The 14,629-nt window shown below is 38.8% G+C and overlaps 2 protein-coding genes across 2 annotated transcripts in view; both read left to right on the top strand.

The window, feature by feature from the left end:
* The first annotated feature begins 1,904 nt into the window (after nt 1-1,904).
* LOC148300684 (uncharacterized) lies at nt 1,905-3,462 on the top strand. Its single transcript, XM_088274439.1, has 2 exons — nt 1,905-2,009; nt 2,084-3,462. The coding sequence occupies exon 2, from the start codon at nt 2,116-2,118 to the stop codon at nt 2,896-2,898; it is 783 nt and encodes a 260-aa protein (XP_088130565.1). The 5' UTR covers nt 1,905-2,009; nt 2,084-2,115; the 3' UTR covers nt 2,899-3,462.
* Nucleotides 3,463-6,771: 3,309 nt separating this feature from the next.
* Nucleotides 6,772-14,629, top strand: part of LOC148300683 (cilia- and flagella-associated protein 91-like) — a 28,054-nt gene continuing 20,196 nt past the window's right edge. Inside the window, exons 1-4 of the mRNA XM_088274436.1 lie at nt 6,772-6,910; nt 9,818-9,894; nt 10,923-10,986; nt 14,079-14,208. Of these exons, the coding sequence (XP_088130562.1) occupies nt 6,832-6,910; nt 9,818-9,894; nt 10,923-10,986; nt 14,079-14,208 (350 nt within the window). The 5' untranslated portion in view covers nt 6,772-6,831. The remainder of the gene's footprint in view (nt 6,911-9,817; nt 9,895-10,922; nt 10,987-14,078; nt 14,209-14,629) is intronic.

Here is a 14,629-nt window from a genome sequence, read left to right as displayed (position 1 = left end):
TAACAATCAAATAAACGTAAGTCAAAGTCCCATTTTTAATATTTTTCCCATAAAATCAAACCCAACCTAAACAGAGTTATCCCCTTCCTCGCTTTTACCCCTCCTTAAAACACCATTACCCCCACCCCTACCCTTTTGAAAGCCAACAACTTGTACACTGTTTCTATTTATATATATATATATATATATATATATATATATATATATATATATATATATGTTTAGTAATAAATTAAACCCTGAAGAAGGCAACAGGTTGTTGCCGAAACTAGTTGGTTAATAAAAATGTGAGTGGATCAGAACACAAAGTATTTTTATTTCTCGAAATAATATATCAATATGATCCACAAAGTTAATGCTTTCAATATTCAAAACAAAACCAAATTGCACCCCGGGCCGCATTGCACCCCGGGCCGCATTGCACCCCGGGCCGCAATTCACCCCGGGCCGCATTGCACCCCGGGCCGCATTGCACCCCGGGCCGCAATTCACCCCGGGCCGCATTGCACCCCGGGCCGCATTGCACCCCGGGCCGCATTGCACCCCGGGCCGCATTGCACCCCGGGCCGCATTGCACCCCGGGCCGCATTGCACCCCGGGCCGCATTGCACCCCGGGCCGCATTGCACCCCGGGCCGCATTGCACCCCGGGCCGCATTGCACCCCGGGCCGCATTGCACCCCGGGCCGCATTGCACCCCGGGCCGCATTGCACCCCGGGCCGCATTGCACCCCGGGCCGCATTGCACCCCGGGCCGCATTGCACCCCGGGCCGCATTGCACCCCGGGCCGCATTGCACCCCGGGCCGCATTGCACCCCGGGCCGCATTGCACCCCGGGCCGCATTGCACCCCGGGCCGCATTGCACCCCGGGCCGCATTGCACCCCGGGCCGCATTGCACCCCGGGCCGCATTGCACCCCGGGCCGCATTGCACCCCGGGCCGCATTGATGACCTCACCAGACATTAGATTATTCATTTTTGTATAACAACAAATTTCATACGTATTGTCCGCCTCCGTAGTGTAATGGTCAGCACTCTCGGCTACCGTTCTGCAGGACCCGGGTTCGATTCCCAGGGGGGTAAGAATAAATATGAGTGATTTTTTCACTGTAATATTTATTCAATATTACCCTGGACTGGTACTTGAAGCGGAGGGCTGATTACCTTTCCTTCATGTGTAAACGATCAAGATAACACTGCGTTTATATGACGCAGTGCCCTATGCACCATTGGGGTGCGGATAAGGGTTTTATTATTTTATTATTATTGTACATAATTTGAATGCAGAGGTAATCAGAAAGTACAAACAGGGTAATTGTGAAGAAAAAAAAACATTACTACGACCATATGGTCGTATATGTCACATGTGAGAACCATCAAAAAATGTATTTGTATGGTAATAAACATGTTGAAAAATGTTAACAATCAAAATTATTAATTAGGATACATAAATCAAACAATTTTATTTGAAATAAAACCAATTTATCAATGGCCACTCAGTGCGAGATTTGAGTTTCTTTTCGCTTAGTTAATTTTTCTAATCTACTTCAATAGTTGAAGTTACACACCTTAACTGGTTTTTGAGAATTTTTGAGATTTCTTAAATTTGCAATGGTGAAGAGCATGCGAACGGACATAGTTCACAGAGGCGAACAAAAAGAGTTTGGATTCTTTGAATCCAAAAAAATGTCATAAAGAAGAAATGAACCGTATCCATTGAATAATTTGTCTTTAGACTCGGTTCTATTAGCGCTTCCTGGCAGATCTTCAAGTTTCCCGACAATCTCCATTCTGAAAACGGTAAGTACGTATTTTAAACGAGTACCTACGCATATTTTATCGGCTACTAAAATGTGATACTTTACAGCCATACAAATATTTATGTTATCCATAGATTAAACATACGTCACAAGTGTCAACTGTCAAAAATATATCGAGTTGTTGACACTTGTATATATATTTTTGTGTTATTATTTGCGCACTTTGACATATCAAAAATGATAAAATGGTACTTTCTTTTCCTTCGTGTGATGGAACCGTAGATTATTCTCGCGTTTTTGTAACCTTTGGATTTTATTTTAGATTTGAGACATTACGAAGACGTTACCCTCGAGATGGATAAAAAAACCGCGTTCGAGTGTAAACCGATAAAGCGAGAAGCGGACGCAGTACCGAGCGGAGAGATCCGATCGGACGCAGATAAAACCGTCACCATTAAACGAGAAAGAAGCGATAGTTTTGATCCGAATGAGAGGGCAAAACAAGAAAATGACGCGCTTTATTCGACGGCTCTCGACAAAGAATCGAACGGGCCGGATGATATTAAACGTGAAGCGGAGACTCGCGATGGTTTTGACGCAAATCTAGAAAACGACGCGCTGAATGTCGACGAGGCATTGAACGACCCGGACGTGCAGCAGGTCCTGAAGGACGGCAACGGGGTGCTGTATTCCTGCAACTCCTGCCGCGCGCAGCTGGACAGCCTGAGGGCGTTCAACGCGCACGCGGGCGCGCGGCCGGCGTGCGCGGGGCGCTTCACGCGCTTCTACACGTGCGCGGTGTGCGCGTACGCGTGCAAGCGGCCGCTGTCGCTGGCGCCGCACCGCGCGCGGCTGCACGAGGGCCGGCCCGGCGCGTTCGCGTGCGAGCGCTGCGCGTACTCGGCGCGCAAGCCGTCGCTGCTGCGCGCGCACCAGGCCGTGCACGGCGCGGCGCCCTTCCGCTGCGAGCGCTGCCCGTACGCGACAGGTCGGCGCGCCGCGCTCGCCGCGCACCGCCGCACGCACATCCCCACCCCCCCCCAGGGGCCCACCCAGCCAGGGGCCCCCCCAGCCTGTCCCGGAGAAGCGACGGCGAGCGAGGCGCCGAGTCCGCGACACTTAAAAGACAATTTTTGAAATTTTCAACATATCTCATCAAAGATGAAGAAGAATATCTGAAGAAGTCTGGGCATTTACGAAGCTGACGACCGTCATAGGCTAGTTTAAGGGATCACTTTACACATATTCTTCTTCGTCTTTGATGAGATGTCAAAAAATAATATGAAATATAACTCCTATAATTGGAGATAGACCAGATTTGTGAATAAGTATTTGGACACACTCAAAATGTTGTAAATAGTTAAGACATTTCACACGGGCCTACGCCTGGTACCGCTGGCGACAGGATTTGACAAATATGTGCACATGGTGGTCTTCAGACCCGTTCAATGCCGGAAGGTATTACTATGGCCGTACCCAGCGGGCTGGGATTTTTTCAACAAAAATAAAACCTAAAAAAAGTATATATAGATATAGAGGATATTTTTTAAAACTTAGCAAATATATACACCGTGTGGCGTTGGAGCTGCCGTTTACTCAGAAAACACGCAGTTCAATTATTCAAGGTTGTCACAACTTGATACAGAAAACACAGTTACTTAGAAATATGATTAAAGAAAACACTTCGTTTTTTACCACTTGAGTTTTATTATACACTACATGTTTCAGAAGTATAAACTTCTATCATTCAGGACATGTTATTATACAGACCTGAATGATGGAAGTTTAACTTCTGAAACATGTAGTCTATAATAAAACTCAAGTGGTAAAAAACAAGTGTTTTCTTTAATCATTGTAACATGTCTTACCACAAAGTTAATGCCGAAACAATAAATAAAATACTTAGAAATATAGCGGAATAAAACTGTAAATATGTTTATTCATATATTTATTTATGCTAACTTAGACTAGAAAAATATTCAAATAAATGTTGATGTTGCACAGAAATATAATTCATTTAAAAAAAACTAGTCGGTAACTCTGTATCAAAGACACATATATATACTGCCAGTGTAAGCTTCTAGAAAGATGACTGTAACTTTGATAATATCGGTAAATTGTAATATTTTAGTATTTATATATTAATTTTTATATCAAACACAGATTTTTCAAGTCTACTAAGTTATGGCATTTTCAAATGAAACTGGTGAAAAAACTGGTGAAACAATTGTCACAATGTGAATTTTTATGTGTTTTTTAATAACATACAGCTTAGAAGACTCAAAAAATCTGTGTTTGATTTAAAAATTAATACATGAATTAAAATGGAGTTCTACAAATTAAACGCCAAATCAATAAAATATATTTATGTATATATATATATATATATTTTTTTTTAGTATTTCTTGATCCTCCTTATAGATGTCTCTATATATTCTAATGAAAAAAATATTCCCATTGGATTTGATATTTGATATTGGCGACAAGCTCAAAGGAATGGGGGTATATAAAGTGTTAAGCCAGTCAGTTGCCAGGTCGTAAGCCCCGGGATGCTCAGACGTCCATCTGCTTTCGTATAAAGAGGTACGATGGATGTTTCACAGGAAGGTGGGACACTTGTGATATTAGCATAATAATACTCGGGTGCTTTATAATACAATACGGCCCGCCGCCGTAGTGTAATGGTCAGCTCGCCCAGCTTCCGTTCTGGAGGTCCCGGGTTCGATACCCCCCTGGGTCAAATAAATATAAGTGATTTTTTACTCTAATATTTATTCAATAATCACCCTGGACTGGACATGAAGCGGTCCTTTCCTTCGTGTGCTTACGATCAAGATAATACTGCGTTTATATGATGCAGTGCCCTATGCACCATAGGGGTGCGGATAAGGGTTTGAAGGATGAATGAAATACAATACAGACCTTTTTCATTAAAAAATGTTTTTTTTCTTTATTAATTTAATTTATCCCAAATTGCACCCGGGCTGCATCGATGATCCAAGGGCCGCATGTCTGTACATTAGAATAAAAAATAATTAAGTGAGTACAATCGGAGTAACTGTGGGAAAAAAAACATTCTTATGACCAGATGTGAGAAGAAAACACACATTGAGCCCATAAATGTATCTGTATAGTGATACACATTTTGATCAATTTTAACAATGGAAATTCTGAATTTGGACACATAATCAAACAGTATCACCAATTTTATTTGAAATAAAACCTATTTATCAATGGCCACTCGGTGCGAGACTTGAGTTTCTTTTCACCGGAATATTCCGGTATGAAGTGCATATATCGCTCACTCCTTTCAAGAACGTCATAAATAAAAAAACTTGAATTTTCAGGAGAGTGTTTTTAAGGTTTAAAATTATAATACAATGTATTCAAAATAAATATCAAGCCACTTATTGAACTTTTTACTGTGCAACAGAAGTTTTTAAGTAAAATTTGAAGGTTTTTTCTGCATTTGAAAAATATTTCGTATATTTAAAAAAGTAATTAAACAATACCTTTTCTTCAAAATGCAAAAACAACACTTTCAGCCCTGTAGCGGGTAAATATTAAGTTTAAAAAATGCCTCTTTTGCTGGGATATAGTACTTTTTTTGGGCATTCCGAAAACATACACAACTTAAAATTGACGATTTTTGATTTATGACGTTCTTGAAAGGAGTGAGCGATATATGCACTTCATGTAATTATACACCACCCGCAATATAATGCTTCAACGCAACATCCAAAATTGGGTCTTTAGGACGTTCTAAAACTTACTCGCGGATAATATATTGCACCGCATGCCCAGAACTGATACAGAAGCATCTAGGCTTCCTGACAGATCTGCTCTTGCTAAGCAATTTTTTTTTTGAACTAAGTTGCGAAATTTATTGAAAATGTGGAACAACATAAAGTTGTATCCCGATTTTACTGTGAATTTACATTTAAAAGCTTTCAATATACCTGTCACTGCCAATCTAAATAATACAAGGCTGTAAGTCCATCACCAAATTTTCTAGAAGTTCCCCAGTGTAGGCAGTGAAAGGGATTAGTGTTTAGTTCAATTAGTCAGCTAGATCCGATCACGACTCGACGTTGGCCGGTACACAGACGCCCGCAACCCCGACCAGCACAGCAGACAGACACGGAACAGTGCAAAGACATTTACAGGAAATGGTCAGTCATCGCATTTCCACTCTACCATTATTATTACTCGCGGATAATGTTTGAAAGAGTCTTACTAAACTGACTCGACTGCCATCAGTGCTAAACGCAGCGGCGAGACTAATTTTTGGAATTTCTAAATTCAGCCACATCACCCCACTACTTCACAAACTACACTGGGCACGCTTCCCGAAGGGTTGAGCTTAAACTGCGCCTGATCATGTATAAATCAATACATAATATGGCTCCACAGTATGGAAGCGAAACATGGAGTTGGCAAAAGAAGGATGAAACTAGACTGAATGCAGTCGGAATGCCATCTCTCAAAAGAATGTGCTACAAAACGATGTATGATAGATGCTCGAATAGGATCGAAATAAGGAAGGAATGCAAGGCTGAGATAAGCATTATTGATAAAATTAAGAAAGGCATGTTCAGATGGTTTGGACACGTAAAACGTATGAGTGAGGAAAGAACGGTAAAACAAATTTATGAGGCTAATGTTGGAAAAAGAAGCAGAGGAAGACCAAGGAAAACTTGGCACAATCAATTTTGTCAGATACTTGAAAGCGGCCGGGGCAGGAGTCGTAATAATCGTCGGGCATGTATGAGAAGATGCATGAATGTGGAAGAGGCGAAGAATGTTTGCAGAGACAGAGCGGTGTGGCGTTCTATTTTCTCTGCCTACCCCTGCGGCGAAGTGGCGTGATGGTAAGTTAGTTAGTTAGTTGATACGAGAAGGTATTTGATCACTTGCTCCTAGTAACGGGACCTACCCACCTCCCGGTATCCCCGGCAACGTGTTATAATATTTAATACTTATTTGCCGTTTCCACGGTTATCCTCAGCAGTCACCTTACGGGGATTGATAACACCATTGATTTTTGATACGGTTTTTAAATTGGTGAAAATGTCCACCAGGCTTCAGCAAGTGTTCGAGGGGAGACGGGGCAAGTTCAAGACTGTTCGTGAACACGATTTCATCTACGGTAAGATATTGCTTATTTACGAGAAGTCTTCCTCTGCTTCTATTACCAACTACATTTTCATTCAATTCAAACCCTTATCCGCACCCAATGGTGCATAGGGCACTGTATCACATGAATGCAGTGTTATTTTGATCGTTAACTCATGATGGTGAAAGGTGATCAGCCCTCCGCTTAAAACCATGAAAGGTACCAGTCGAATCGAACCGGGGACCTCTAGAACGGTAGCCGAGTGTGCAGACCATTTCACTACGGAGGCGGACAACTACATTAAAAAAAAATATTTTTAGTTGCCTAGGAAAATTCTTCTTGGCTATTATGTACAAGGACTTATAGCATATTTAGTTTGTATGTCTTCAAAATGATGGTGGATGTCTAGTTTATGAATAAGGTCGATCCATAAACACAATACAACAGGCACAATGGATTCAGTATCTTGTATCAATCAAGATCTGTCACATAGCTCATTTATTTGTCTCATTCGTCTTGTCATATTTTCTAAATAGGACACCACTAAACTCGATAGATCCTGATGTCCTATTGCCTCTTCAATTCTTGTCGACTGCACATTCTGTTTCCAGTTTAAATCTTTCTTTTTCGAAAATTGGATATATCATTACACCAGTCATGCTTTACTGGCATTAACATATATATATATATATATATATATATATATATATATATATATATATATATATATATATATATATATATATATATATATATATATATATATATATATATATATATATTATATTATCCACTGACACTTCGTGATGGAATTGCATTTTTAATTTATTATTAGATTAAAACCAATATTTTTAGCTTTTCCACTTTTTTATTTGACCAGCGACCGGGTTTCGTCGTTACCGACATCATCAGACTGGGTCTGATGATGTCGGTAACGACGAAACCCGGTCGCTGGTCAAATAAAAAAGTGGAAAAGCTAAAAATATTGGTTTTAATCTAATAATCAATTAAATATATATATGCTTTATATATATATATATATATATATATATATATATATATATATATATATATATATATATATATATATATATATATACAGTATCTACTCAATGAATTAGGGCCACGCAGAATTTCGCGCAATTTCTCAATTCAAACAGGAATAACTCAGAGAAAACCTTGAATAAAACAACATTGAATTTTATTTACACATGAACACTTTATTACGCTTAAATTACGCATATTTTTTCATATAAATATAGTTAGTATTTTGTATTTCCACCTTTGGCAGAAATAACTGCCTCAATTGTTTTTGGCATACTTAAAATGCACTGTTTTATCATGTTTTTTATTTCTTCGTCTTCTGACCAAATTTTTTGAATATTTTTTTTTAGACAGTCTACTGTCGGATTTGGAAATGAGTATACCTTATTTTTTAACATGATCCATACGTTTTCTATAGGATTAAGGTCCGGAGAATTTCCAGGCCAGGGGAGCAAAGGCAGATTTTTGTTAGACAAAAATTTTATTATTGATTTAGCCCGGTGGCAAGGTGCCCCATCCTGCATGAAGGTGTATGGACCTTCTGTTGGGTCGAGTGTGGTAGAAGGGCAATAAAATTCGTTCGAGGACCTGCTTATAGGAATTTTGGTTCATTGTTCCTTCCACGAAAAACAACGGCCCAGGTAAATTGTTAATAATACATGACCATATCATTGTTGCAGGGGGGTGTTTGATAACTTTTATCACACAGGCCTCATTGTAACGTTCCATTGGTGTTCTCCTGATGAATCGACGGCTCTCTGTCACGGCTTCTAACCGGCACTCATCACTAAAGATGACCTGAAAAATAATGAAAATTTAAGTTTAATTCAAACATATAAGTTTATTTACTAAAATGATATGTTGAAAATTCAGTTTAAATAAATACCTTTTTCCAATCATCTACCGAGTAATTTCTATGTAGCCTGGCCCATTTTAATCGATCCGCTTTCATTCGTGGTGTCAATTTTGGTACTTTTACAGGGCGCCTGCATTTCAGATTTACTTCGTAAAAACGTCGCCTCAGTGTTGATACCGATATATTTATACCCTCTTCTTCCAATTTTATTTTTAATGTTTTTGCTGATGCACTACGGTTTTCTAAGGTACTTTGAACGATTTTTCGATCAGTCCTCGGTGTTGTTTTTCTAATCCTACGACAGTTCTTTCGCCGATTGCTGGTGGCGGGTGACTGATTTTTTATTGATTTTGAAATTCTGTCCACTGTTTGACGAGAAACGTTTTCTTTTTTTGAAATTTCTCTATTAGATAGTATTCCTAATTTCAGTAGCACTATAACACTAGACTTTTTTTCCTCAGAAATGTCTTTACTTTTTCCCATTTCGTCCTTTTCAAAAAAAACACTTGTGTTTACAAAAAAAAATTATATTTTATGAACTAAAATTAAAAATTAAGTTTTTTTCACAAGACACGATAACTATATAACCTCTTTGAACAAAACAACAACCAAAACTCAAGAAACTTCACTAATAAATGAGATAGGACTATTTTTTGAACTTTCAACTATCTGTCTACCTGTGCTAATTAGGGACCTTTCTCAGAAAAAGGGTTTGAAATTTTGTAAAGGGTTAAATAATCCAGGTATATTTTACATATTATTGAAAGTAATATACATGATATTAGATATCAATAGAAAACTTAAAGTATTTATGTAAAATAAATATAATAATCCAAAAGATTTCAGAGTATTCAAAAAAATAATGGGTGGCCCTAATTCATTGAGTAGATACTGTATATATATATATATATATAAATATATATATATATATATATATATATATATATATATATATATATATATATATATATATATATATATATATATATATATATATACACATATATATATATACATATATTTGTGTACACTTGTTTCAGATCCGCATTTCGTGGTCTCCGGACAGAAGGACTTCGAGAGACAAGCGAGACAGTCTGCCATGGCCACCGCCCAGTTTGTGAGTACGATGCGTATCCGGGCTAGTGCCCAGCGCACCATCGGGCTCCCGATATACTGTCACGCTGCTCTGAGACCAGTCGACGTTCCTATCAAGCATAATGAGATATGCGTAAAACAGGGATGTGTAATGTCACTTCGGCTGATGAACGAATACACGGATATAATAATAAAATAACTTCTTCTTACTCTCATCCACATCCAGTGGTGCATGAGGAACTGCATCAAATTGATGCGTTGTTAGGTTGATCGTTAATATGTGAAGGCAAAGCGACAGTCTAATATATATATCTGCACGCAGTTGGCATACGAAGGATGAAAATAAAATGAATGCCATCAAAATGCGACCACTCAGAGGAATATGCGTTTAAACGATGTTTGATAGGTGTTTGAATAGAAGACTAAGGGAGGGTAAAATGGAAAGGCTGAGAATAAGCATTATCCATCAAATTTAGGAAAGTGTGTTAAGATGATATGGGCATATGGAACATCAAATAAATATCATATGCGAGGAAAGTACGGTGGAAAAATTGTGAGACGACTATAGATGGAAAAAGATGCAGAGGAAGACCGAGGAACACTTGCAATTGACAAGTTCTTCAAATACTCGGGTGTGGACAGGTCGGGAGTCTAGTCTAGTCAGGTATCTGCGTGTATGAGTGAGATTTATGAAAGTGGAAACGGGAAAGATTGTTTGCAAAGACAGATTATTGTGGCCTTCTATCCTCCCTGTCTACCGCTGCGGTGAAATGGCGTGATGGTTTTGAAAATAAAAAATAAAAATTATCCATAAAAAAGGTGCCCGAATGCCGTTCCACCGCGTTACATGAAAAAAAGCCCCTGTATATATGTATGTACCTGCATATATGTATACCCACACACACACACACACACACACACATATATATATATATATATATATATATATATATATATATATATATCTATATATATATATATATATATATATATATATATATATATATATATATATATATATATATATCAAACAAATGTTTTCCTTTTCAGACAATTCACCCAGTTTTCAAATCGATGTTTAGCGAAGTTGGAAAATATAAACACGTACAAATTTGTAAGTATATATTATGAATTCACTTTATCATTTTTTGACATTTCAATTAAGATGAAGATATCTGGGCATTTACAGGGCTTACGACCGTCGTGGGCTGGTTTAAGTGATCACTTTACACACGCGTAACATTCACCAGTTCTACCCACGATTGGCGACCACACTACTCAAATTCTTGAAAGTTCTTTATATAAAATCCAATTTTTGAAACATTGTACGAGAATCACAATTTTTATTATTAGTGACATCTATTTAGTGAGATGAAGAAGCTTTTTTATTGAGCAGAAACATATTTGTGTGTGAGGTCCGAATCCTGGATTATAATCACATACATGGGAAACGCCAGAAAATATACTTTTCTTTTATTTTTTGACATTTCATCAAAGATGAAGAAGAATATGGAAGTCTGGGCATTTACGGGGCTTACGACCGTCATAGGCTGGTTTAAGCGATCACTTTACACACGTGTAACATTCACCAATTCTACCCATTATTGACAACCACACTACTCAAATTCTTGGAAGTTCTATATATATGAACCAATTTAGAAACTTTGTTCTTGAATCACTAGAACTTCACTAGAGACATCTATTGGTGAGATGTAAAGAAGCTTTTTTATTAAGCAGAAACTCTTATATTACTTTTCTTTTCATTATTTTTAGCTTATAATTTGACCAGTTAATTTATTGACAACATTTTGAGTGTGTCCAAATGTTATTAATAAATTGGACACACATGTTTGTTGTAATTGATTATAATTGACTTCATTTATATTTTTTTAATTGTTTCGGCTACTTAAAGTACTAACGCTAACTACTTTGTGGTAAGACATGTTAAAATTATTAAAGAAAACATTTGTTTTTATACCACTTGAGTATTAAAAAAAACTTACTTAATTACTTATAACCCTTATCCGCACCCAATGGTGCATAGGGCACTGCATCTAATTGACGCGGTGTTATCTTGATCATTTCTTACATGAAGGCAAGGTGATCACTCTTGCGCTTCAGGAACCAGTCCAGGGTAATATTAAATAAATATTACAGTGTAAAATCACTAATATTTATTTTCACCCCCTCTGGGAATCGAACCCGGGACCTCCAGCACGGTAGCTAAACACGCTGACCATTACACCACGGAGGCGGACAAAAAAAAACACTTTTTATTCCACTTGAGTAATTTACTTAATTTCTCACGTTATTCTCCTCTTTGCGCTCCCAGCTGAGTAGCGAGCTACTTAATTATTACTGCATATACATAACATGGTACCTAGCACATAACATGGGCTGCTCCACGCATGAGGAGCTGAAGAGGACTTCCGAGAACAGGCGGGAATGGCAAAAGAGATGTCATCTGTTGCAATCCGCAGGATTGAGACCAGAGTGGTTAAATAGTACAACAATACGCACTCCACGGACCGCTGACCATAGTCAGCAACGCAAATGTGCTCCAAAGAGCAAGAGCAGGGAGACAGTTACCGACTGGTATCAAGGTCCGGCAGGTGTCCTATCTGGGGCATGTGCTGAGAGGAGACAAGTACGAGCTATTGCACCTAGTGGAGGGTCCACGGGGAGTGGGCAGGAGGCAGATCTCCTGGCTCCGGAATATACCAGACTGGGCGGGGATCAGGACCGTCTAGAGCTGCCCGAGACAAGGACAACTACTCTCAAGTAGTGGTGGACTAGGGGGACCTGACATGACACGCGCAGAAGAAGAAGAAGAAGACAAGAAAAGTTGACGATAGTTTGCAACGGTCATATAGCCCCAATACGTTGAGAGTGTCCGAATATCAAGATTTTCATGTACTCTCTTCTTCATCCATGTTTAGATAGCTTTTATTTTTTACTTTTAAAGAGAAATATTTGTGTTTTTATCATTTACACAAATACTTTAATTTCATACTACTTCTGTGAGCCTAAGCAGCTCATTTTTAGAAATTGGTTTCAAATTGTGGTAGAGTGGGTTCCAACTAGTTCTGTGTTTAGACTTCTATTTAGCGATATCGCTATTACTGATATCACCACACCGGGGAACTTCTAGAAAATTTGGTGATGGACTTACAGCCTTGTATTATTTAGATTGGCAGTGACAGGTATATTGAAAGCCTTGTATTATTTAGATTGGCAGTGACAGGTATATTGAAAGCTTTTAAATGTAAATTCATAGTAAAATCGGGATACAATTTTATGTTGTTTCACATTTTCAATAAATTTCGCAACTTAGTTCAAAAAAAAAATTGCTTAGCAAGAGCAGATCTGTCAGGAAGCCTAGATGCTTCTGTATCAGGTCTGGGCATGCGGTGGGACAGCTTTCAATATATACTGATATCACCATGTCAAGATACTAGGGTACGCTACCTGTTGCCAAATACTAGTCTGCTAAACAGACTCTGTATCTCGCACCATGCGCCGCCGCAGTACGCTGTACGCTAAATTATTTAATATCGGAATATCTGTGATACTTCGTATCTCCGGGTATTTCCGAACCCGGTGAGTCCTGAGCCGAGCGATATTTAACACGCCATGACTGACATCGACATGTGTTTTGTCTCTTTTCATCATTTACATCTAATAATCAAATAAACTAAGAAAGAGATAGCTTTGTAATGCACAATGCAAACTGACTGGCACAATGCAAACGACTGACCGGCAAGTCATTGATAAGCTAAAATTAGTTTTATGTTTTATGAGTGACAATGCTATCGCTGGTTATATTGGTTTGAAACAGATCTGTGAGATTTGCCTAGTGGCTAGTGGCTAGTGGCTAGTATATACTCCATACAAGTGTCATGATACATATAATGATATCTTGACGTATCATAGTATTTGTACCTGAGACTGAAGGAACACCTGTAGTTCGTACCGAGAAACTCTGACTTAAGAGTCCGCGACACTAACCACGGGACCACAACCCGACACTGTATATACACACATGTCAATGAGAAAACATCTAGCTACATGCAACATGCAATGCTAAACATTGCTCATGGCAGACAGCGTGTATCTTGACAGCTGATTTTTTTGATACTCACATAGTCTTCTTCCTGGCTCCATCTCAACTTATCTGACATTTTTTATTTTTCTTTAAATTTGCAGTGTGTCATCCTAATGCGCGACTTCCAGACCATGTTGAAGTGAGTTATGCAGCGATCGCCGCCGCAAGGACGACGCGACTGCAATCCATCTCCACCATAGAAGGGAGGGACAGGACCTTATACTGCGCTGCGTAACTATTTAGATATATACTGAAACATTTCCCCACTTTGTGTCATATTTGGCCTGTCGCCCGCTACAACGCAATGCCCGACCTTTAGGTCCACCTGTAAAGCGTTCGCACGTTGTGTCATATTTGGATCAATATGTTTTTAACCCATCCGCATATCAGTTTATTTTCAAAACATGTATATAACGACAATAATTGCATGTATCCCCGCAAGTAAAAGAGTTGCCCTGTCCGGAGGGGAGGTGATATGGTTTGTTAAACAATGAGGCGCTAATATTTTGCACCTGATAAAACGAGAACAAACAAAGAAATAATCTTTAAATGCAGAAAAAGGTACCACGCACTACAGATTGGTTTTTGCGGTACAAATAAGCCCGACCAATCATAACGCTCGTGTGCTTGAAGCGTGAAAGGCGTTCAAATT

Source organism: Brachycentrus maculatus, unplaced genomic scaffold, assembly GCF_059751285.1.
Source record: "Brachycentrus maculatus isolate JH-2025_06_01 unplaced genomic scaffold, ASM5975128v1 h1tg000672l, whole genome shotgun sequence".
NCBI classification, from domain to species: Eukaryota; Metazoa; Arthropoda; class Insecta; order Trichoptera; family Brachycentridae; genus Brachycentrus; species Brachycentrus maculatus.
This window is presented reverse-complemented; position numbering and strand designations above follow the sequence as displayed.